Consider the following 21,730-nt stretch of genomic DNA (forward strand, 5'->3'; position numbering starts at 1 on the left):
CTGACATTTGGGCTGCCCAGGGTCTCAATAAATGTTACCCAGTTTTGTGCCCTGGAGCAAGCACTCCAGTTTGGCTGCAGGGGAGGCAGGAGTTCCAAGTGAGACGCCCAAACTTAAAGTTGATTGGCATAGAGAATGGGTGCTATGGGCTATCTATGATGGTGGGAAGGACCGCTGCCTCCCCCTGGTCAGCCACCACCCACCTGAAGTCAGGCAGCCTTGATGAGTAGCTGAATAGGTGCTTGGAGCTTACAGTCTCTGCTCAACAAGTAGATGGAATCCAGCGCACCAAGCAAACAAACAAATGAAAAGAAAGAAGATATCACATCTTCAGTTGGAAAGCTGGAATTTCAGGACTATTCACATGCGCTGACAGACAACTTGTAGCTGGATGACAATGTGCACAAGGCAATGCGACCAATATGAAACTTGATAGGCTGAACATTGACATAGCTATCTGCAGAATCCCTAAGACAGAACATCTTTACCTACTGTGGAATTTCAATGCAGGTGACTATGGTGATGAACTTACATCCTTCGAAGCTGGAGCTGGAGGTATTTGCAACATCCCACAGTTTAAGTACAGTCTTGCGTACGGGAGTCACTGAGCCTCTCTGTTCAAAGAAAGCCAACTGCATTTCATTCTATCTTGTCAGAGATCAGCAGGCAGAACAAGTATGCAACTTTACTAGGATTTCAAGACTTGTCAATGCCAATAACGGCAGCATATCGCTTTGTGAATGCCTCTTGGCAACTCTGCCATAACCTTGAACTGAAATGATTTCCGTGCTCTCAATGCTCAATTGGTGCATTACCACAGGCGGGTGTATCACGCAGGTCTATGCTCAGTAACCTGGCAGTAGTTCTGATGCCTTCATTCTGTAGCAGTCACTGTGCTGTCAACATACAAGGCCTCATGCAAACAAAAGGGTGTTCTATGTTCATGTTCCATCGAGCCACTCCCACTCATCCCATTCAATCCCATGTAATTTGCTGAAGGCCACATTGCTGGATTGCTGTGACACATTACAAACCCCTTTGCACTTGGTAATCCAGAGTTCTGATGGCACCAGTCTGAGCTTGCATGAAAACAACAATTTGTATTTATATAGTGCCTTTAATGTAATGAAACATCCTCAGGTACTTCACAGAAGAAATATAAAACAAAATACGATACAGCAACAAGTAAGGAAATATTAGGGAAGATGACAAAAGCTTGGTCAAAGAAATAGGTTTTAACAAGTGTCTTAAAGAAGGAAAACGAAGTAGAGACATGGAGTGGGACAATTCCTGAGCTTGGGGCCAAGGCAATTGAAGGCATGGTCACCAATGGTAGAACAATTAAAATTGGAAATCGTGCATCTCACTCTCCGCGTGGAGTTTGCACATTCTCCCCATTGCTGCGTGGGTTTCGCCCCCACAACCCAAAGATGTGCAGGCTAGGTGGATTGGCCATGCTAAATTGCCCCTTAATTGGAAAATAATAATAATAGGGTACTCTAAATTTAAAAGAATAAAATAAAAATTAGGAATCACAAAATGTTAGATTTAATAGAGCAGGAATATCTCGGGTGGGGTACAGTGGGGTTGTGGGGCTGAAAATAGGAATGAGAATTTTTAAATCAAGACATTGCCTGACAGGGAGCCAATGCAGGACAGTAAATACAGGGGTGAAAGGGTAACGGGACTTTGCCGAATAAGCTGACCTTGCATGACAGCAGATTGAGCTTCCACTGTAACACCAGCCATTGAATAGCTGCTGCCTGCACTGCATATAAAGTACTGAAAACGATGGGTTCCAAAAACATGGTCGGATTTAGCTCAGTGGGCTAGACAGCTGGTTTGTGATGCAGAACAAGGCCAGCAGCGCGGGTTCAATTCCCGTACCAGCTAACCCGAACAGGCGGCAGATGTGCCGACTAGGGGCTTTTCACAGTAACTTCATACTTGTGACAATAAAAGGTTATTATTATTATTAAGTTCTGCGCAAAGCCCTGTGCCAAGTTGGTACTGCATGCCTCCATGCTCCTCGTCAGTGAACACAGGTTTTCTGACAGATTTCTCAATGTAACAAGGTTTTCGTGTGTATACACATGAACCTTCTTAGTCTGCACCCATCATAGTCCTCATCTGAGTTCTCTGTAGTTAACTTGTGCCCAGTGTCTCACCACATGCTGGTACCAACTCTAATCTATCCTCGATGCCAGGGCAAGGTTTTTCAATTTAGGTGTCAAATGGGAGTCATGATCCTGCACTGTGTGGGAAGCTGGCACCCAATGATTTTGGCTGAACTGGCCCATTAGTGGCTAGATAGCACACTTGATGTCTAAGTAATTGATGATAGACAGACTAGTGAGGCTGGAGTATTGATAGGAAGCCCTCCAGCATCAAAGGTTTGTCATTGAAGGCAAGGGAGAGAGATGAATGCTTTCACCTTGAGGCACTCTCTCAGGAATTTGAACCAAAATGAAATACAGTGCCATGTGGCCGCAGCATGTAGGCTAGGGTGGTAGAGGGGAGGAAGTGGGTGGAGTACCTAAGCAAAGGCACCCTGGCGCCCAGGACTACTACAGGGAGGCCACCTCTAAGTAGCTACTGTGCTCCCGATGACGCAGGGAAAATTCCACTCGGCCTCTCATGGTTGACTTAATTGGTCAGTCAAGGAGCTTAACTCACTCCCTGCCTCCTTACCCTGGTGACAAAAACCCCACCCACAGTGTCAATATCTAAACTAGTGCCTGGGAATGATCGAGAAAATAAGTGATGATACTGTGTCTTTATTATCCTTCCATTCCTGATGCTCCCCACTGCCTCGCCAGGTTGCCAATCTTTCAAGGCAAAATGGAAAGCTGCGATAAGGGGAAGGGACAAAGTGAGAGGTACATGCTTATACTTTTTTGCAACTTGCAATTAGAAGGGACTGTGGGAATGAGCAGGGAGTGGGATGTCAGAAGAAGGATTATGTATGAATATATGGTCACTTTCAATGGTTTCAGCCCCACAACCAGTCAGCAAAGATTATCCCAATAATAGCCAGCACCAGCTCCTCCATGGGGGCTAGAATATGCAAGTGTAGAACCGGCACGCTGGATGGCAGGGGTTTAAAATACTTCCTATAAGTCTGTTCGCTTTATCCAAAGATAAAAACAATGATTATCAGTCAAACAATAGTAGAGGACACACGAGATACTATAAAAATGACAACCGTTGACCATTTCCTATCGATCACCTCAAACTATTACATAGTTCAGTTTACCTTCAGCTCTGAAACCGTTTCCTGTTTGGATTTTGCCAGTTCTGCTATTTTAGCTTTCTGCTCTTTCACCATGGTAGTCAGCTCATGAACCAAAGTCCCTGATTGTTTCTCCTTCTGCTGTGACTGAGCAAGGGCCTGTTTGTAGTTTGCTAGTTCTGCTGTCACATGGTCAAAGCCACTTTTTACCTATGTGTTTTTTGAAGAAACATACGATTACAGATTAACATGTTAAAGAAAGGTAACTGTACTTACTTCAATCTCTGAAAAAAAATAAGAAAATTTTTCTTTTATACAGTGCTTTTCATGATCATAGGATGTTCCAAAGTGGTTTGGTGCAGTCATTGTTGTATTATAGAAAAACAGCAACTTATTTGCAAACAGCAATAGAAACAAATATTGGCCTGGACAACAAAGCTAACTCCTGTTCTTCTTGAAAATAGTGCCATGGGATCTTTTTTACATTCATCTGAAGAGTCTTGGTTTAACTTCTCATCCAAAAGACAGCACCTTCAATAGTGCAGCAATCCATTAATACTTCCTTCACTGTAGTGCCAGCCTTGTGCTCAACTCCTGCAGTGGGAAATAAACCTACAATCTTCTGATTTAGGTGCAAGAGTGCTACCAACTGAGCCATAACCTACAATAAATCCAAACTTGCAAGGGAGTTAGACTCATCGTCACCTCATTTCAGAATATTTGACCCTCGGTATTTCATTTTCCAGAACTTAAAATCCTGATCAACAAAGGTGCCAAAGGGCGTGGAAAAGATATCTGGAAAATTTACTTCAAACAAAACTGAAAGAGTACCACAATAGGACATGGGATTCAAACTAGTAATGGAAATATGATGAATGTCAGATAGCTAATCATACGTGATATGGATTTTCAGTAGAACTGTTAAGGGGAAAACCCTAGAATAGTTTAAGAAAGAAAGCCTACTACAATAGAGGGAGACTGTGGGTACCTACTGGATGCATTAACTAAAATGGATCATAAGGCCATCCTCATCTATTTTAATCTTGTAATATTAACAATAAATGCCTCATAAGGTCAGAACAGTAAGGCCTGTTTGTGCGCCTTTTCCGCAGGCTTTGTGGCCATCTGGTTGAAATACACTTCTCAAAAGGAGCTGTTTTTCTTATTTGATTTTATTGGTGACAATATTATTATTATTGTGACTGTCTTGAAAAATTTGCTGCCATAGCTTTTTTTGCTCATTAAGGTTATGGTTTTCAGTTTTTTTTAAACCCTTCTTACTTGTAATATTTTCAGTTCATGAGGCTTTAAATTGATTTCTCAGCCCCAACATTAATCAGTCTTGGAGTTACGTTAGTCTCACATCCTTTCCCTTCTCCCTCAACCACTTAACCTTTCCAATCTCAAATAATTATCATCATCCTTTTTGAGTTATGAGATTTGCTTCTCCCTCTATTTCCGATATCTGCGTTAAGAAAAATTCTAACTTTTCTCTTTGTCCATTTGGTGCTGATGTTAAATTTATGTACCCTAGTTGCCAACAACCCAGCCAGAAGAAATAGTTTTGCTTAATTTTTTCAAAAGAACCTCAAATTGGAATACCTCGATCAGTTCTCCCTTTAATCATCTATGGAAAAATGCCTCTTAGTCTCGCCTAATGCCTTAGTCTCGCCTCATAATTAAAGTGATTTATTCCTGATATCATCCCAGCAAGTTTCTTCTATTCAGTTTCCCTGGCTTTGATCTCATTGTTACAGTAGGATGTCCAAAAATGGGCACCATTTTCTCACTGCAGCCTAACTAATGTGTATAATGGGTTGAGCATTATTCTTTTCTTTCGCACTGTGTAAAGTCTCAGGCAAGCGACCACTCGGAAGTGACGACTGAAGAAAAGTTTCGATTTATTCTCCTTAGTATTTACACCTCCTAGTCCCCCAAGGGTCTCCGGGGTACGCATGTCCCAGCATTCCTAGGAAAAAGGGGGTAGCCTTGCCCCTTTCATCTGGGTAAATCGTACTCAGGTGAGGCCACAGGGGCTCTGACGTTACAGATCCCTGGGCCCCCTGTAGGGTTATAACACACTGTATATCCATGTTAGTAAAATTTAGGATTCTTGTATGTATTTCGTTGATCAACTTGTCCTCAGTTTTTTAAAGATTCATCTGTTTGAAACCCTTAGTCTGTCTGTGCTGCCAGTTGTTTTGAAGAATATTAAAACAGTGCTGTGTGTATCTACTTGGACTGTTAACAATTCTTTATTAATTCTAAATTATTGCTGAAGTAATTTACATTACATTTTATATACTATATAAATATAATATATAAATAATTGATCCTTTTTATGTATATGACTTAATTGCATGAGTTAATTGTTTGGAATGGGCTTAAAACAATTTAATACGTTTTGCCGACCTTTAAGCATTTCAATGATTGTTGCCAATATAAACACATTTTAATTTAACTGATTCTTATGGGCTGTAAATAGCTTTTCCTGAAAATATAATGAGGACCTTTAATTACCTCTTTAAATCGATTTGCTTCAATGGTAAGAGCCATGCGAAATTCATCCTCCAAAGTAGTGTAATGCTGATTTAATAGGTCCATTTTTTCTTGATATCCTTTCAATTGCTGAGCATGTCTTTCTTCTTCTTTTGCCACCTCTCTGGACAAAGCAGCATGAAATTCTGGTCCACTCAAAGTAACTCTGGATTCTATTTCTTTCCTACGGAAGAATTTAAAAAAATCATTTTACATTGTTAATAGTGTGACATATTTCAAATTTACTTTAAATAAACAATACAATCTATTCAGTAATTCCCAAGCAAGACATCAACATGTTAATGAAGGACGTGATCCACCGGTTGCGTTGCGCCTGAATGGGGGCATGATGTGACCAGTAGATGCTGGGTGAGGCCTTCCCCGGGCTTCCCGACAGCCAGTATGCCTTGCGTCATCTAACCAGATCTCGCGAGGCGTCACGATCAGGACCCCACTCACAATGAGTGGGACTAGATCTCACATGCTTATGTGGGTTTAAAACCCTCTTAAGTAGGACTTCCGGTGGCGGCCATGACGTAGGAAGCCACACATTTGGGAGCTCCCGTTTTAAACGGACTTTTCGGCTCTTTTTAGAGCCCAAAACGGAAATTTTTCGACGTCTCCCGGTGGGAGAAGGTGTGCTGATCGACTTTCCCCGCAGTCCATGACTCAAACTCGGAGTGGAAAGGGGGAAAAAACGGCAGCAGCTCCCCAGAAAAAACGGGGGAAGGAATCCAAGATGGCGGCCGGCGGAGCTCCAGAGGAGTGGAAGCAGTGGGCCCTGGAGCAACAAGCTGGTCTCCTGCGCTGTTTTGCAGACTTCAAGGCTGAGGTACTGAGCTCTCTGCAGGAAACGAACAGAAGGCTCTCGGAGATTCAGACGACCCAGGGTGCTGCCATCAAGGAGTTGCAGACGCAGGCCACTGAACGAGAGGAGGAGGCCGGGATCCTCGTGAGTAAGGTGGAGGGACACAGGCACTCCACAAGAAGTGGCGGGAACGCTTCGAGGAGCTTGATCATCGCAAGAGGTGGAAAAATCTGCGGATCTTGGGCCTTGCGGAGGGGCTGGAGGGGTCGGACCTGACAACCTACGTGGCTACGATGCTGAACTCGCCAGTGGGGGCCGGGTCTTTCCCTCTGCCCTTGGAGCTGGAGGGAGCACACAGAGTACTGGCCAGGAGGCCTAAGGAGAATGAACCCCCGCGTGCGGTGCTGGTGAGGTTCCACCGGTTCAGTGATCGGGAGTGTGTGCTGCGCTAGGCCAAGAAGGTGAAGAGCAGCAATTGGGAGAATGGGATAGTACGGATCTACCAGGATTGGAGTGCGGAGGTGGCTAAGCGGCGATCCGGGTTTAATCGGACGAAAGAGGTGCTTTACAAGAAAAAGATAAAGTTCGGAATGTTGCAGCCGGCACGCCTGTGGGTAACTTATTCGGACCGGCATTATTATTTTGATTCCCCGGAGGAGGCGTGGGCCTTCGTGCGGACGGAGAAACTGGACTTGAACTAGGGGTTGGGGGTTGCGGGGTCGGTTGTAATACTTTATTGCTGGATTCTGCTGTTGCTGTGTTCTCTTTTTCAGTACTTTTGCAATTTTGATATGGTTATTTATGGGGGTGTTATTCTGTTATGTTTTTTTTGCTGTGGGGCATTGTTTGAGTTTTGTATCTTGCGGGGAGGGTTGGGGGGGTTTGTTGTATTCTATGTCGGGTTGGGGGTATGGAGTGGGGCTGGTATTTGGGAGCTGCGTCAGAAGGGTGCGGTGGGGCAGTGCGAAAGCGCGGGCTTTCCTCTGGTTTCCTGCGCTGCGGGGCTGGGGGGTGGAGACGATGACGGGGGGAGCCGGGGTCTTAACTGGTTCTTCCCCGCGCTGGAGCGGTGCCTGGAGGAGGGACAGGATGGGGGATGATCCCACTTTGGGAGGGTCGGGATTTTGGCGGGAGTTTCCGGGGTCAGCAGAAGTTAGCTGACCCATGGATGTACAATGGAGGACGGTTCGCGGCTAGGACGGTTCCTAGCCTGGGGGGGAAGGGAGGGGGGGAAAGGGGAATACCGGGTTGCTGCTGGTAGGGTCAGGAAGGAGCTGGTGGGGGCCGGGGGGGACAGAGGTGAGGTGTTGTCGCTGTGGGGACTGGGTCGGGCAGGGGGTGCTGGCCTGGGGCGGGCAGTCGATGGGCTATGGCTAGTTGACGGGGGAGGGGGGAGGAACGCCCTCTGATTCGGTTGGTCACCTGGAATGTGAGAGGATTGAATCGGCCGGTGAAGCGGTCGAGGGTACTTGCTCATCTGAAAGGGCTAAAGGCAGAGGTGGCAATGCTTCAGGATACCCACCTGAAGGTGGCGGACCAGGTCCGTCTGAGGAAGGGATGGGTGGGGCAGGTTTTCCACTCTGGGTTGGATGTGAAGAACCGGGGAGTGGCGATTCTGGTGGGGAAAAAATGTGTCGTTTGAGGCATCTGAGGTGGTGGCGGATAAGGGGGGTAGGTATGTTATGGTTAGGGGCAGGCTACAAGGAGAGAATGTGGTACTTGCTAGTGTGTATGCCCCAAATTGGGACGATGCAGGCTTTATGAAGCGTATGTTGGGACGGGTCCCGGATCTGGAGGCGGGAGGTCTGATCATGGGGGGGGACTTCAATACGGTGTTGGATCCTTAACTGGATCGGTCCAGCTCTAGGACGGGTAGGAGGCTGGCGGCGGCCAAGGTACTGAGAGGGTTTATGGACCAGATGGGTGGGGTGGATCCATGGAGGTTTGTGAGGCCGAGGGCACGCGAGTACTCTTTCTTCTCCCACGTACATAGGGTCTACTCTCGGATAGACTTCTTCGTGGTGAGTAGGGCACTGATTCCGAGAGTGGAGGAAGCCGAGTATTCGGCCATTGCAATCTCCGACCACGCTCCGCATTGGATAGAGTTGGAGATGGGGGAGGTGCGGGGCCAGCGCCCGTTGTGGCAGTTGGATGTGGGGTTGTTGGCGGAGGAGGAGGTGTGTAGGAGGGTCCGGGCAAGTATTGAGGGGTACCTCGAGGTGAATGATACGGGGGAGGTTCAGGTGGGGGTGGTCTGGGAAGCCTTGAAGGCAGTGATTCGTGGGGAGCTGATATTCATCCGGGCACACAGGGAGGGGAGCGAGAGGAGTGAGAGGGATAGACTGGTGGGAAAGATGCTGGAGGTAGACAGGAGGTACGCAGAGGCACCAGAGGAGGGACTGTTGGGGGAGAGGCGCAGCCTGCAGGCTAAATTTGATTTGCTGACCACTAGAAAGGCGGAGGCACAGTGGAGGAAGGCACAAGGGGCAGTGTCTGAACATGGTGAAAAGGCGGGTAGGATGCTGGCTCATCAGCTCCGCAAGCGGGATGCGGCTAAGGAAATTGCTGGAGTGAGAGACAAGAGTGGAAATGTGGTGCGGAAGGGGGTAGAGGTGAATGAGGTCTTCAAGGACTTTTACGGGGAACTGTACCGGTCGAAGCCAACGAGGGAGAGGAGTGGAATGGAGAGGTTCCTCGACGGGCTTTCTTTCCCGAAGGTGCAGGAGGAGCAGGCGGAGGGGTTGGATGCGCCGATTGAGCTGGAGCTAGTTAAGGGGATCGGGCAGATGCAGTCAGGGAAGGCACCGGAGCCGGATGGGTTCCCGGTAGAATTTTATAAAAAGTTTGTGGACCTAGTGGGCTGCTTGCTGGTGCGGACACTTAATGAAGCGTGGGAAGGGGGGACTTTGCCCCCGACGATGTCGCGGGCGCTGATCTCGTTAATTTTAAAGAGGGACAAGGACCCCCAGCAGTGTGGTTCATACAGGCCCATATCTCTCCTCAACGTAGATGCCAAGGTGCTGGCAAAAATCCTGGCCACCAGGATAGAGGACTGTGTGCCAGGGGTTGTACACGAGGACCAGACAGGTTTTGTGAAGGGAAGGCAGCTGAACACGAATGTGCGGAGATTGTTGAATGTCATCATGATGCCGGCGATTGAGGGGGAGGCAGAGGTAGCGGTGGCGCTGGATGCGGAGAAGGCCTTCGATAGAGTGGAGTGGGGGTACTTATGGGAGGTGTTGGGGAGGTTTGGATTTGGCAAAGGGTTTATTAGATGGGTGAGGCTGCTATATGAGGCCCCGATGGCGTGCGTGGCCACGAATGGGAGGAGGTCGGAGTACTTCCGGCTTTACCGAGGGACCAGGCAGGGTTGCCCCCTGTCCCCCTTGTTGTTTGCACTGGCAATCGAGCCGCTGGCGATGGCGTTGAGGGATTCAGAGAGGTGGAGAGGTTTGGTGCGAGGTGGGGAGGAACATAGGGTGTCGTTGTATGCCGATGACCTGTTACTGTATGTGGCGGACCCGGTGGGAGGGATGCCGGGGGTGATGGAGCTGCTAGCTGAGTTTGGGACCTTTTCAGGTTATAAACTAAATTTAGGTGTTTGTGGTGCACCCTGGAGACCAGGAGGAAGGAATTGGTAGGCTCTCGCTTAGGCGGGCAGGGGAGAGCTTTAGGTACCTGGGGGTGCAGGTGGCCAGGGACTGGGGGACTCTTCACAAACATAATTTCACCAGACTTGTAGATCAGATGGAGGAGGAGTTCAAGAGGTGGGACATGCTGCCATTATCGTTCGCGGGGAGGGTGCAGTCCATCAAAATGACGGTGCTTCCGAAGTTCTTGTTCCTCTTTCAGTGCCTGCCCATCTTTATCCCCAGGGCCTTCTTTAGGAGAGTGACTAGCAGTATTTTGAGCTTTGTGTGGGCGCACGGGACTCCGAGAGTGAAGAGGGTGTTCCTAGAGCGAGGGAGGGATAGAGGCAGGCTGGCGCTGCCCAACCTTTTGGGGTACTATTGGGCGGCCAATGTGTCAATGGTGCGTAAATGGGTGATGGAGGGGGGAGGGGCGGCGTGGAAAAGAATGGAGATGGCGTCATGTAGAGGTACGAGCCTGGGTGCCATGGTAACAGCGCCGTTGCCACTCTCCCCTAAGAGGTTTACCCTAAGCGGCGACCCTAAGAATCTGGGGACAGTGGAGACGGCATAGGGGGGAAACAGGGGGCTCAATGGAGGCTCCATTGGGTGGCAATCATCGGTTCATCCCAGGGAACAGGGATGGGGGATTTAGGGGGTGGCAAAGGGTGGGCATCAGTAAATTGAGGGACTGTTTATTGGCGGCAGGTTTGCGGGCCTGGGGGAACTGGAAGATAAATTTGGGCTTCCCCAAGGGAACATGTTCAGATACTTGCAAGTAAAGGCGTTTGCTAGGCGACAGGTAGAGGGATTCCCTTTGCTGCCCTTGCGGGGGACGATGGACAGAGTGCTTTCGGGGGTGTGGGTCGGAGAGGGGAAGGTAATGCAGGAGGTGGAGGAGTCGTCAGTGGAGGAGCTGAAGGCTAAATGGGAGGAGGAACTCGGGGAGCAGATAGAGGACGGGACTTGGGCGGATGCCTTGGAGAGAGTCAACTCTTCCTCCTCATGTGCGAGGCTTAGTCTCATCCAATTTAAGGTGCTGCACCGGGCCCACATGTCCGGGACTAGGATGAGTAGGTTCTTTGGGGGTGAGGACAGGTGCACCAGATGTTCGGGGAGTCCAGCGAACCACGCCCGTATGTTCTGGGCATGCCCAGCACTGGAAGAATTCTGGAAGGGGGTGGCGGGGACGGTGTCGAGGGTGGTTGGATCCGGGGTCAAACCAGGGTGGGGACTCGCGATTTTTGGAGTTGCGGTAGAGCCGGGAGTGCAAGAGGTGAAAGAGGCCGGTGTTCTGGCCTTTGCGTCCCTCGTAGCCCGACGAAGGATCTTGCTACAGTGGAAGGATGCGAGGCCCCCAAGTGTGGAGACCTGGATCAGTAACATGGCGGGATTTATAAAATTGGAAAGGGTCACATTTGCCCTGAGAGGATCAATACAAGGGTTCTATAAACGATGGCAGCCTTTTCTGGACTTCCTGGCTTAAAGATAGGTATCTTGGTCAATGGCAGCAGCAACCCGGGGGGGAGGGGGGGGGGGTGTTCCTTATTGTAGTTTCTATTATGTAACTTAATATTGTGTTAATTTGTGTTGCTGTTAATATGCTGTGTTGTTCATGGAGGTGGGGCGAATGTTTATGATTGCTAATATTATTGTTATTTTTGGTATTTTATTATGGTTCGTTGTTATTGTATAAATTCAAAATTTTTCAATAAAAATTATTTTTTTTAAAAACCCCTCTTAAGTGTGCTGACCCCGGATTTAACTGGCTCCTGGCATCTACCAGCCTCCCCAGGGAGACCCCAGACGGGTGCCAATTAGTACTGGTCGACACAAACATGGACCAGGCGGAATGGCACCCTGATGGGGGCGAGGGGGATTCTCTCAGGAGGGTCAGAGGCTTTTGGGTGGTATGAGACAGGGCAGGGTGATCCCCTAGCCCTCCTCCTGGCATGTGGGCACCTTGGCACTGCAATTCTGACACTGTCAAGCTGGCAGGAGCACTGCCATCCAGGGTGCCCAGGTAGCACTGCCAAGGGTCAGGGCCCAAGAGGGGGGACATGCCCATGAGAGGAGTGTAGAGAGGAGGTTTGAAAGGTTGGGGTAGGGGGGTCTGTCGGGAGGGAGGGTACTGGAAATGAGGGCCCTGGAAGGGGGGCTCAAAAGGGGGTCTTTAGTGATCCCACAGTGGGGTGTCATCATTTGGGGGGGGGGGGGGGGGGGGGGGGGGGGAGAGGGGTGGTGTGTGTGTGGGGTGGGGTGACATTGACCCGTGGGTGGGGTGTGCACGCGACACCCTCAAACCCACTTAGAGATCTGGGCACCCTTTCGAAATGGTGGCCCGATCTCTGTCTGGTCAGCGAGTTCAGCTCCCCAGTGACGAAAATAACTCGAAATGTGGGCTAATCCAGAGAGAAACTTCCCAGGACCCAAAAAAGAGACCAAGTGTGGTTAGAAAACAGTGAGGAATCCACCGACAGAGCCAGGGAGAAACTCCCAGCAAAACCCACCTGAAATGACACCTTGAAGCTTTTCCGTTAAATCACACCCTAATAGTGACAGGTTTCGCAAGGAAGAGTGCATCTTCTTTAACACACGCTGGTCTGGATTTTGCACCCCCATTTGCCATGGGTACAAATGGTGACGGGAGTGCAAAATCCTGCGAGAGCCGATATTCTCAGTGGCAACTCACAAAGCAATCATCCCCGCCTCCACCAGTGATGTAATGGGGTACCATTTTGTAGCAGCTAGCCCCTTTAAGGGATGGTCTCGGAGGGGGGTCATGTGACCCACTGGTCCAATCAGGGATGGGAGTTGGGAATTCACTGGAATGTGTTGGGACTTGTCCCAGCTGTTGGAAACTAGAGCCGAGTACGTAAAGACCGTTATAATGCATTCTGTAAATAGTTGTTTATTGTTGTAATAAATTGTTGTTTCTTATAAGTTAACTGGCAAATCCAATTCTTCAAGTTATTACACATTTAAATATCATTAGCAGGCTCCCCACTTATTGTCCTCTAGATTTGGATCTGTCACGTAGGCAAGTTTTACAACAGAACTGGAAAAACATGAACCAGACAAAGGGAACCTGCCAGGGAACAAACTACAGCCCCGGAACATTTGCAGGTAGTACACCGACAGTGCCCCCTGGCACTAGGGGCAATGCCAAGGAGCAACTGTGCCAGGGCAGTGCCAAGATGGAGGGGTTTCTTGTGCCTGCAGGGGAGGGTTTTCCCTGTTTATATGGGGACAGGGGTCATGTTTCCTCCTGTGCGTGGGAAGGGGTCTTTGTTTCCGCGGGAATCCTTGATTTTCATTTTTAACTGTTAGATTGGGGTGCCCTTTAAAGACAGGGTGGGCTCTGCCAGGGTGATGCTGTGAAACCCGTCTCCAGCATTTCTATTCGCTAGGTGTTGGAAAATATAGCAAGAATGTTGGCAATGCAGCTGGTTCCCTGATGGCGGGGTGGGCGAGCCATGCAAAAGCCAATGGCTTGTCACAGGGATTCAGAAGAGCTGGAAAATCCCGGCCTGTCATTGAGACCGACACTGTATCGACAGGAAATTGCAACACAAATAAATACAGTTAACAATGAAAGAGAGTTGGGATCAACGATAACTGATCAGCATTTCCACCGAGGTACTAAGCTAATGGGTGGATTCTCTGTTCGTCAACGGCAGAATCAAGAAATGTGATTGGGTGGAGAATCGGTTCCTACGACAATATCAGTGGGCACTGATTTCACGCCAAATCGCAATTTTCTGTAGCCTCGACAGCGGCGTCAATAAGTTCCAGAACAAACAAACAGTAAATACCATTGGCATGTTGCTAGGATCACCCCCACGGAACTGGGGCGATGTCCAGGCACAGACCTCCATTGCCGCGGCCTTCCAGGCAGCCATCTTGCTGTGCACCCCACTGATCACCCACCTTGGCCTCAGTTCTGCAGAGTGGCACCGGCCAGCTGTATGGGTGCCCCCATTCCCCACCCCCAGTTACCACACACCGGCTGGTCATCAGGTGGCCTGCCCAAGGGCCACGCCCACTGTAGCCCCCTACGGGGGTTACGGAGCGTACCTTTGGCATGGGCAGCGCCAGTCGACGGAAGCCCTGGCAGCAGGGATGGACGCCAGGGCCAGAGACTCAGCGGTGCTCATCCCAGATGGGGCCTGGGGTGCGGATTGGCGTGAGAAGGGTACATGTGGGGTCACGGTGACGGTCGGCGTGATCTTTTACGCCACGGGCTCCTTCCAGGCGCCGAGTGAGGACCTGTCAGAGATCTCAGAGCTCGGTGCATGGGTGCATCGGCGCCGTCACGGAGGCCCTATATGCACAGTTGGCACAATACATCCATTTCAATGTGGGCCAAGCCCACCAGGATGCCAGGACAGCGAGGTTCGCCGCCCGGGTCCAGGGGTAGATCGACAGGATGCATGTCGCATTACGAGCATGTGCAGATAACAGGCCACTCTACACAAACCAAAAGGGATTCCATTCGATGAACGTGCAGCTGATATGTGACCATCAGCTGCTCAGCATGCATGTCTGCACCCGATACCCGGGCAGTGTGCACGATGCCTTCATCTCGGCACACACAATTCCCGTCCTCTTCGAGACGCCTCACCCCACCTCCTGGCTTGTGGGAGGTTTGGCTCCTGGGTGACATGAGAAATCTACTGCAGTTGTGGCTAATGACGCCTACCTGAAGGCCACAGACCGACTCGGAGACCCGCAACAACGATGCCCACACAACGGCCAGGGGCGTGATCGAACGGCGTTTTGGCATCCTGAAGATGCGGTTCAGGTGCCTGGACCGCTCTGCAGGGGGCCTACAGTACGGCACTAACATGGTCGCCCTCATCGTGGTGGCTTGCTTCACCCTCCACAACAGCGTTCAGCAGAGAGATGACGTGCTGGAGGAGGAGAATGAACGGCAGGGGGACGCAGGGATGGATAGGACTTGGGATCGAGGCAGGATGGGAGGCCGCATAACGTATGCCAGGGCCAATGCTGGATGCTGTGATTGCCTCCAGGTTTACCGACAGGTGTGTGGGGAGGGGGGGTCTGGCCATGGACACGGACATCGCATCCCACAGTCACATCCCCTGGCCATCCGCCTGACTTGCAACCCCCTCCCTCCGTGGTACATACCTGCTACACTACGGCATGGGGCCCTGGGCTGGCAGTAACCCTAAGTAACCACTCTCGGCGGTTATGGCAGCCTTTTCCTGGGCCGGATGGAGGGGGGGGGGGGGGGAAAGAGAGAGAGAGAGAGAGAGAGAGAGAGAGAGAGAGAGAGAGAGAGAGAGAGACAGACAGACAGAGAGAACAGAAAATGACAGTGTTAGACAGTCTGACGCATGCAGTCCAGGGGATGGCCTCAGTGGCTTGGGCACCCAGACTTGGTGGCCTGTATGGGTGCCAGCATGTGGTGCAGGGAGGGGGAATAAGACACACTTGGGTGGGGGTAGGGTTATGGGTGTGTGGGATGAGGGCTGGTGCCAGAGCACAGTACTGCCTACTCACCCTGGCTACCCTGAGCAGGTCGTGCAGTTTTCTTCTCCACTGCAGGCCGGTCCAGACGGTATTACGCATGACACTGACCACCTCTGCCACCTGCACCCAGGCACGGTGAACGGTGGCGGCTGGCAGCCTCCTTCCCGGGATGGGATACAGGCTGACTTGCCTCTCCTCCACCGCGTCCAGGAGGGTCTCGAGCCCAGCGTCAGTGAAGCGTGGTGCTGCTCGTCTTCCTGCCATCTTGTTGGCTGGGATGATGTGTATGGGGAATGAAGTGTGTACATGTGGCTGCAGTTGGTCAACCTTCTCAGTGTCAATCGCAAATCTGGCGCCATCTCTCATTGGAATCGATTGCGTTCCACGTGGCGCTAGTGCTAGCCCTTTAGCAGCTGCTGAATTGGTCCTGTTGCGGCGCCAGTTTTACTGTTGTCGAACTCCACGAATCCTGCCTCGGAGTCAACACTTAGTCTCAAGAACTGAGAATCCAGCCGACTGTGTTTCCTGTTGCCATGGAGAAGAGGGTGGAGTAAGCTATTCTGAGATTAGGCGACAGGCTTTCCTTTAAACCCAGGCATATCACAGACAGACAGCAGTGGTGGCGTTTTTTGCTGTGTTCTGCAGTAAACTGGGAACAAGACAGCAAGAGATAGAACCAACCAGAACTGCACCCAGAAAATGCTGACTCTATCATTTACCATGCAGAATGAAAGTGGGAGGGAGCTTGAGCTCATATTGGGATAGTGGGGAGTAAGCCATTGCTCTCTACAGAGACTGTAACAAGAAACACACCACAGGTGACCTCTGGTGACAGACACATGGGTTGGAATTTGGCTGATGAAGCAGGGAGACTGCATTCCATGGCTATCGAAGACCCCCCCCCCCCCCCCCCCACGCACCACCAATGGCCACCTTTGAGGCCACGGCATTGTCTGCCCTCAGTGGCCCTCTCGCAGTGGGCAGCCTACCTGCATGTTTGGTCCCACTTACTTCCCGGAGTGCATTGGCTATCGATGGATCTTCATCCTCCAGATGCAAGTCCCAGAAATGGCTAGTGTTGGTGCCTCTAATACTTCACACAATACAGTCCTGGCAGCAGCCATTTTTCCGGCTGATGATGGCAAAATGCAGCCCTGGGTCCCGCTACCTGCTGAAACAGAGTTGACCCCGTCCAACCCGTTTTTAGCTCGTGCGTCACTCCAGCCCCATCTGTACCTCTCCAAATATTGACCTTTAGTTCTTGTGCAAGTGCTGACCGAAACATCTGCTGCGAGCAAACCAGCATTTCCTTCATTAACAAAGACAGCATGCTCAGTGATCCATACTTTCCTTCTACAGGCAAGGACACATTCTCTCTGATTTATTCAACGTCCACAGCTGTTTCAGTCATTGCAGCTGCATTTGTTACAATTAGGGCTGTAAAGGAATTTGATAGTTACCAAACAGCTCCCATGTTGACTGTTTATTTTCACCGTTGTTAACGCATGGCACAGCGAGTTCTGATATCATCTAGTGAATGGTGGGATCCTTACCGGGTCGCTAATAATTATTCATCGATTAACCAGAAGAGATAACAACACACAAGTTTAAAAAACCCTTGACGGTTTAGGGAATAATTTTGTACTAACAGTTGACATGACAGTGTCATAACATAAATTTGAATAGTGAGGTCAATTAAAAAGCATTCAACTCCTTTGGGAAATCACTGAAAATCATGAATAACTGCAAATAAAGAGAATGCAAATGTGGAAAAGGAGGCAATATGAAAAGGGGCAGCACGGTAGCATAGTAGCTAGTACAGTTGCTTCACAGCTCCAGGGTACGAGGTTCGATTCCTGGCTTGGGTCACTGTCTGTGTGGAGTCTGCACGTTCTCCCCGTGTGCGTGGGTTTCCTCCGCGTGCTGCGGTTTCCTCCCACAGTCCAAAGATGTGTAGGTTAGGTGAATTGGCCATTCTAAATTGCCCTTAGTGTCCAAAAAGGTTAGGTTGGGTTAAGGGGATGGAGTAGAGGTGTGGGGCTTGGGTAGGATGCTCTTTCCATGGGCCGGTGCAGACTCGATGGGCTGAATGGCCTCCTTGTGCACTGTAAATTCTATGAATCAAAACAGACAAAGGATGGCTTTGCAAAGCTTTGGAGTGGGGTGAGAGGAGGGGGGGGGGGGGGGGGGGGGGGGGGGGGACGTGGTGGAAATCAATGACAGGCAGAGGGGAGGCCATGGGTGGGAAGTTGGAGCCCAACAAGGGAAACTGAAACGCAGACAAACAAGGGGCTGAATGGGCTATCACATGTATGAATGGGCTGGAATAGGAATGGGAGGGCCGTGTTAATGTGGCACAGAGGGAGGAGTTGCACAGGGATTATTTGGGGGTGGTTGGGAAAGGAAACAATTGTAGTTTTTAGTAATGAGGGAAGTATCAGCATAATGCAGGTCGGAGTCATTCATGAATCAGAGAGTGGAGACAGCCCTGGATGTCTGCGGATTTCGGTCAAGAGCTAGAGAGTTCAGACAGTGATGGAGTGCAGCCATGCTGTGGGGCAATTCATGGCGAGCACTGTGTACTCCTGTTTTAGGGAGGGGCAAGGTCTGTGTGCTTATTGAAGTAGTGCATAGCATGGTGTACAGGGCATCTTCACAGTCGTTGACTTATCTGGCTGTGTACTCGGCAGCACAACAGGAGAGGGAGAAAATGGGACGTGTCTTACCTGAATGGAGTTCAAGGAGCAGACAGCCGATATAAGCCCAAACTGAGCTTGTGCAGATGGAGAAGCCGGTGGACAGCCTCTATTGAGTAAGGATCCATGCACAATGTAGTCACACAAAAACTGAAGGGTCATGCGTTTCTCCATTTCAGAGACAGCTCAGGCAGTCACTCGCTCTTTCCTCTCTCACTTTCTGGTGCCAGCAGGATTGGGGGAAGGCCAGAAGAAGCTCTTTCCAACAGTATCTCCAGCCCCCAGAGTACCAAGCACATTTGGGAGGAGGAGGAAAGTGCACCTGTTGTGCCTCCAAAGCAGTCTTCTGCATGTTCCACCAGCCCAGATATAGTCACACCTCAGGGGATGCCAGATCTAGTTCAGGCAGGGTCTCGTATTCTAGTGGTTACCAAAAGAATATGTGTTCATAGCAGGAGGCAGGGTCAGTCAAGCTCACTGGCACTAAGGGCTGCTGGGGAAGAGGTATCCGTGATGTCCAAGTTGGATACTGAGCTTCACTGGAATCTCTTCCTCTAGTGAGTTGCTAAATTGTCCACCCCTATTCATGACTGGATGTGGAAGGACTGGAGAGCTTTGATTTGATCCGTTGATTGCAGAATTGCTTAGCTCTGTCAATCACTTGCTGCTTATGCCACCTGACACGCAAGTAGTCCTGTATTATAGTTTCACTCGGTGGAGAACTCATTTTTAAGTCTGGTGCTGCTCCTGGCATGACCTTTTGCACTCTTCATTGCCTTGCACTCTTCTATGAACCAGAGATGATCCCTTGGCTTGGTGGTAATGGATGACTGCGGAGTATGCCAGGTTATGAGCTTACAGATTGTGGTTGAGTAGAATTCTGCTGTTGCGGATAGCTCAGAATTGTTTGGTGCCCAGTTTTGAGTTACTAGATCTGCTTGAGATCTATCCCATATACAACACAACATAATGGAGAGTATCCTCAATGTGAAGACAGGACTTTGTCTCTACAAGGGCTGACAGTGGTCACTCCTACCAATACTGTCATGGACAGATGCATCTGCAGCAGGCAGGTTGGCAAGGATGAGGTCAAGTATGTTTTTCCCTCTTGTTGGTCAGTCCACAGTGGTGATACTGAGACATTCTTGCTGATGGACATTGAAGTCCCTCACCCAGAATACATTCTGTGCCCTTGCCACCTGCAGTGATTCCTTCAAGTGGTGGTCAACATTCATCAGCTAACAGTACTTGGTAATCAGCAGGTTTTCTTGCCCATGTTTGGACTAATGCCATGGGGTCCAGAGTCGATGTAAGGTAAGCGAGCAGCATAATCAAAGACCCCACCCACTGGGTTATTCTCTCTTCCAACTTCTTCCATCGGGCAGGAGATACAAAAGAATGCAAATATGCACCAACAGGTTCAAAAAAACTTCTTCCCCGTTGTTACCAGACTCCTAAAAGACCCACTTATGGACTGAACTGATCTCGTCACGCACCTTCTCGGAGTAGTACTACACTCCATATGCTCACCCGATGCCTGTGCCTATGTACTTACATTGTGTATTTATGTATGTCCTATGTTTTTTTCATGTACCGAACAATCTGTCTGGACTGTACGCAGAACAATACTTTTCACAGTACCTCGGTACACATGACAATAAATAAAATCCAATCAATATGATACTGCGAGTATGACTATGTCAGGCTGTTGCTTGACTAGTCTGGGAGACAGCTCTCCCAATTTTAGCTCAAGTGTCTAGATATTAATAAATAGGACTTTGCAGAGTCAACAGGAGTGAGTTTGCAGTTGTCGGTTTTGGTGACTAGGACAATGCCTTTCGGACTTTTTAGCGATTTGATACAACTGACTGGCTTCTGAGATCATTTCAGAGGCATTTTCAGAGAAGACAACCCACAATGATGTGTTTGGAGTCACATGGTTTCACAGAGTTAATATTAACCTTATATCAGAACGATTTTCATTGACCTCACCAACTCTGTTTCTCTCCACAGATACTGCCTGACCTAAGTACTTCCAGCTTTTTTGTTCCTATAACATAAACCAATGGACTAAATATAAGATTTAAAAAATATATTTATTAACGTGTAAGGTTTTAAACTTGGTTTAATGATGGTGGCACTGTACAGAATTACTAATCTTTGCATACTCTGATAGACGTGCCCAATTGCCAAGTAAAGAACAGAAATTTTATTCAATTATGCAAATTAATATTAACTCTACAGTTATTACTCCCCATACCTGTGTGCTTGCTCTCTGGAAGCAAGAAGCTCCTGAAGCTGTTGAACTTTTTCTTTCTGCTGATGGAGGGAAATCTGCAGTAACTCTCCTTCCCTTTGGGCTGCTGAAGTTTTTAGCTCTGCTTCTTGAATCCGTTTCATCTGTGAATTGAAATTGTTAAACTCATTATAGTGTCACAATAAATCAAAGTCATAATGAGTAGAACATCCCCATAAGTTTGCTAGTATTTTCATTACCTCTTCCACACTGGCATAAAACAGAAACTTGAACACAATATGAACATTTGAAAAAATAAGTGCATTTTATGCCATATGTTGGGACTTCAAGAATTCCAGGGCGGTGTCAGAAAAAGATCAATGATCCATCCAGGGCAGGTCGCAGTGTTCATTCATTGGGCGGGAGCAAAATTTGAACCATACTTTAAAGTCCTTTAAACTGAGTGTACTCCTTTAGAGGACTATAAACAATGGATTTTTAGCACTATTGATTCTTTAAACATAGAAATTGTTTACATTTTGAAAATGCTAACTTTATTTCTTTAACTGAATATCGCAGTATGGTTTTCTGTAAATTTATGAAGGTGATTGTCATGTAGAATTAGGTATATTTGAAATCAAGAATAATTTCTTAATCCATAGCATTATTGAAATAAATATAATAATAATCACTTGTCACAAGTAGGCTTCAATGAAATTATTGTGAAAAGCCTCTAAAAGACACGTAATTAAATATTGCAGTCTTTTTACAATTCATTTTAGGAGAAAACATGCTTTTTACCACAGCTGTCAAAGATTTATAATTGTACTCTCTGCATATATTATACTGAAAAATCGGAAAGGATCAAAGTAATCAGCATTCCCTAAATCACAATGCAAATTGAGTTAGTTCTGGACAAATTAAGCTTTGATGTCACATGCTTCAAAGGCAAAAGCTCATAATTTCCTGTGACACTGATCAAAACTTCAACTAGCAATCCAGAGTTTACAGCTTGAAAAAGCTTCACTCAAAGTTACAAAACCTGTACATTTCTGAAAAAAACAGACATGGTGAAGCTGTTTGTCTTGCATGCAT

The 21,730-nt window shown here is 48.6% G+C and overlaps 1 protein-coding gene across 1 annotated transcript in view; it reads right to left on the bottom strand.

Moving 5' to 3' along the window:
- The window catches only part of lrrcc1 (leucine rich repeat and coiled-coil centrosomal protein 1), a 173,503-nt gene that overhangs the window by 50,807 nt on the left and 100,966 nt on the right, over positions 1-21,730 (bottom strand). The window contains 3 exon segments of the mRNA XM_038809142.1: positions 3,257-3,442; positions 5,753-5,954; positions 20,660-20,799. Of these exon segments, the coding sequence (XP_038665070.1) occupies positions 3,257-3,442; positions 5,753-5,954; positions 20,660-20,799 (528 nt within the window).

The sequence above is a fragment of the Scyliorhinus canicula genome, chromosome 10 (genome assembly GCF_902713615.1).
Source record: "Scyliorhinus canicula chromosome 10, sScyCan1.1, whole genome shotgun sequence".
Classification (NCBI taxonomy): Eukaryota; Metazoa; Chordata; class Chondrichthyes; order Carcharhiniformes; family Scyliorhinidae; genus Scyliorhinus; species Scyliorhinus canicula.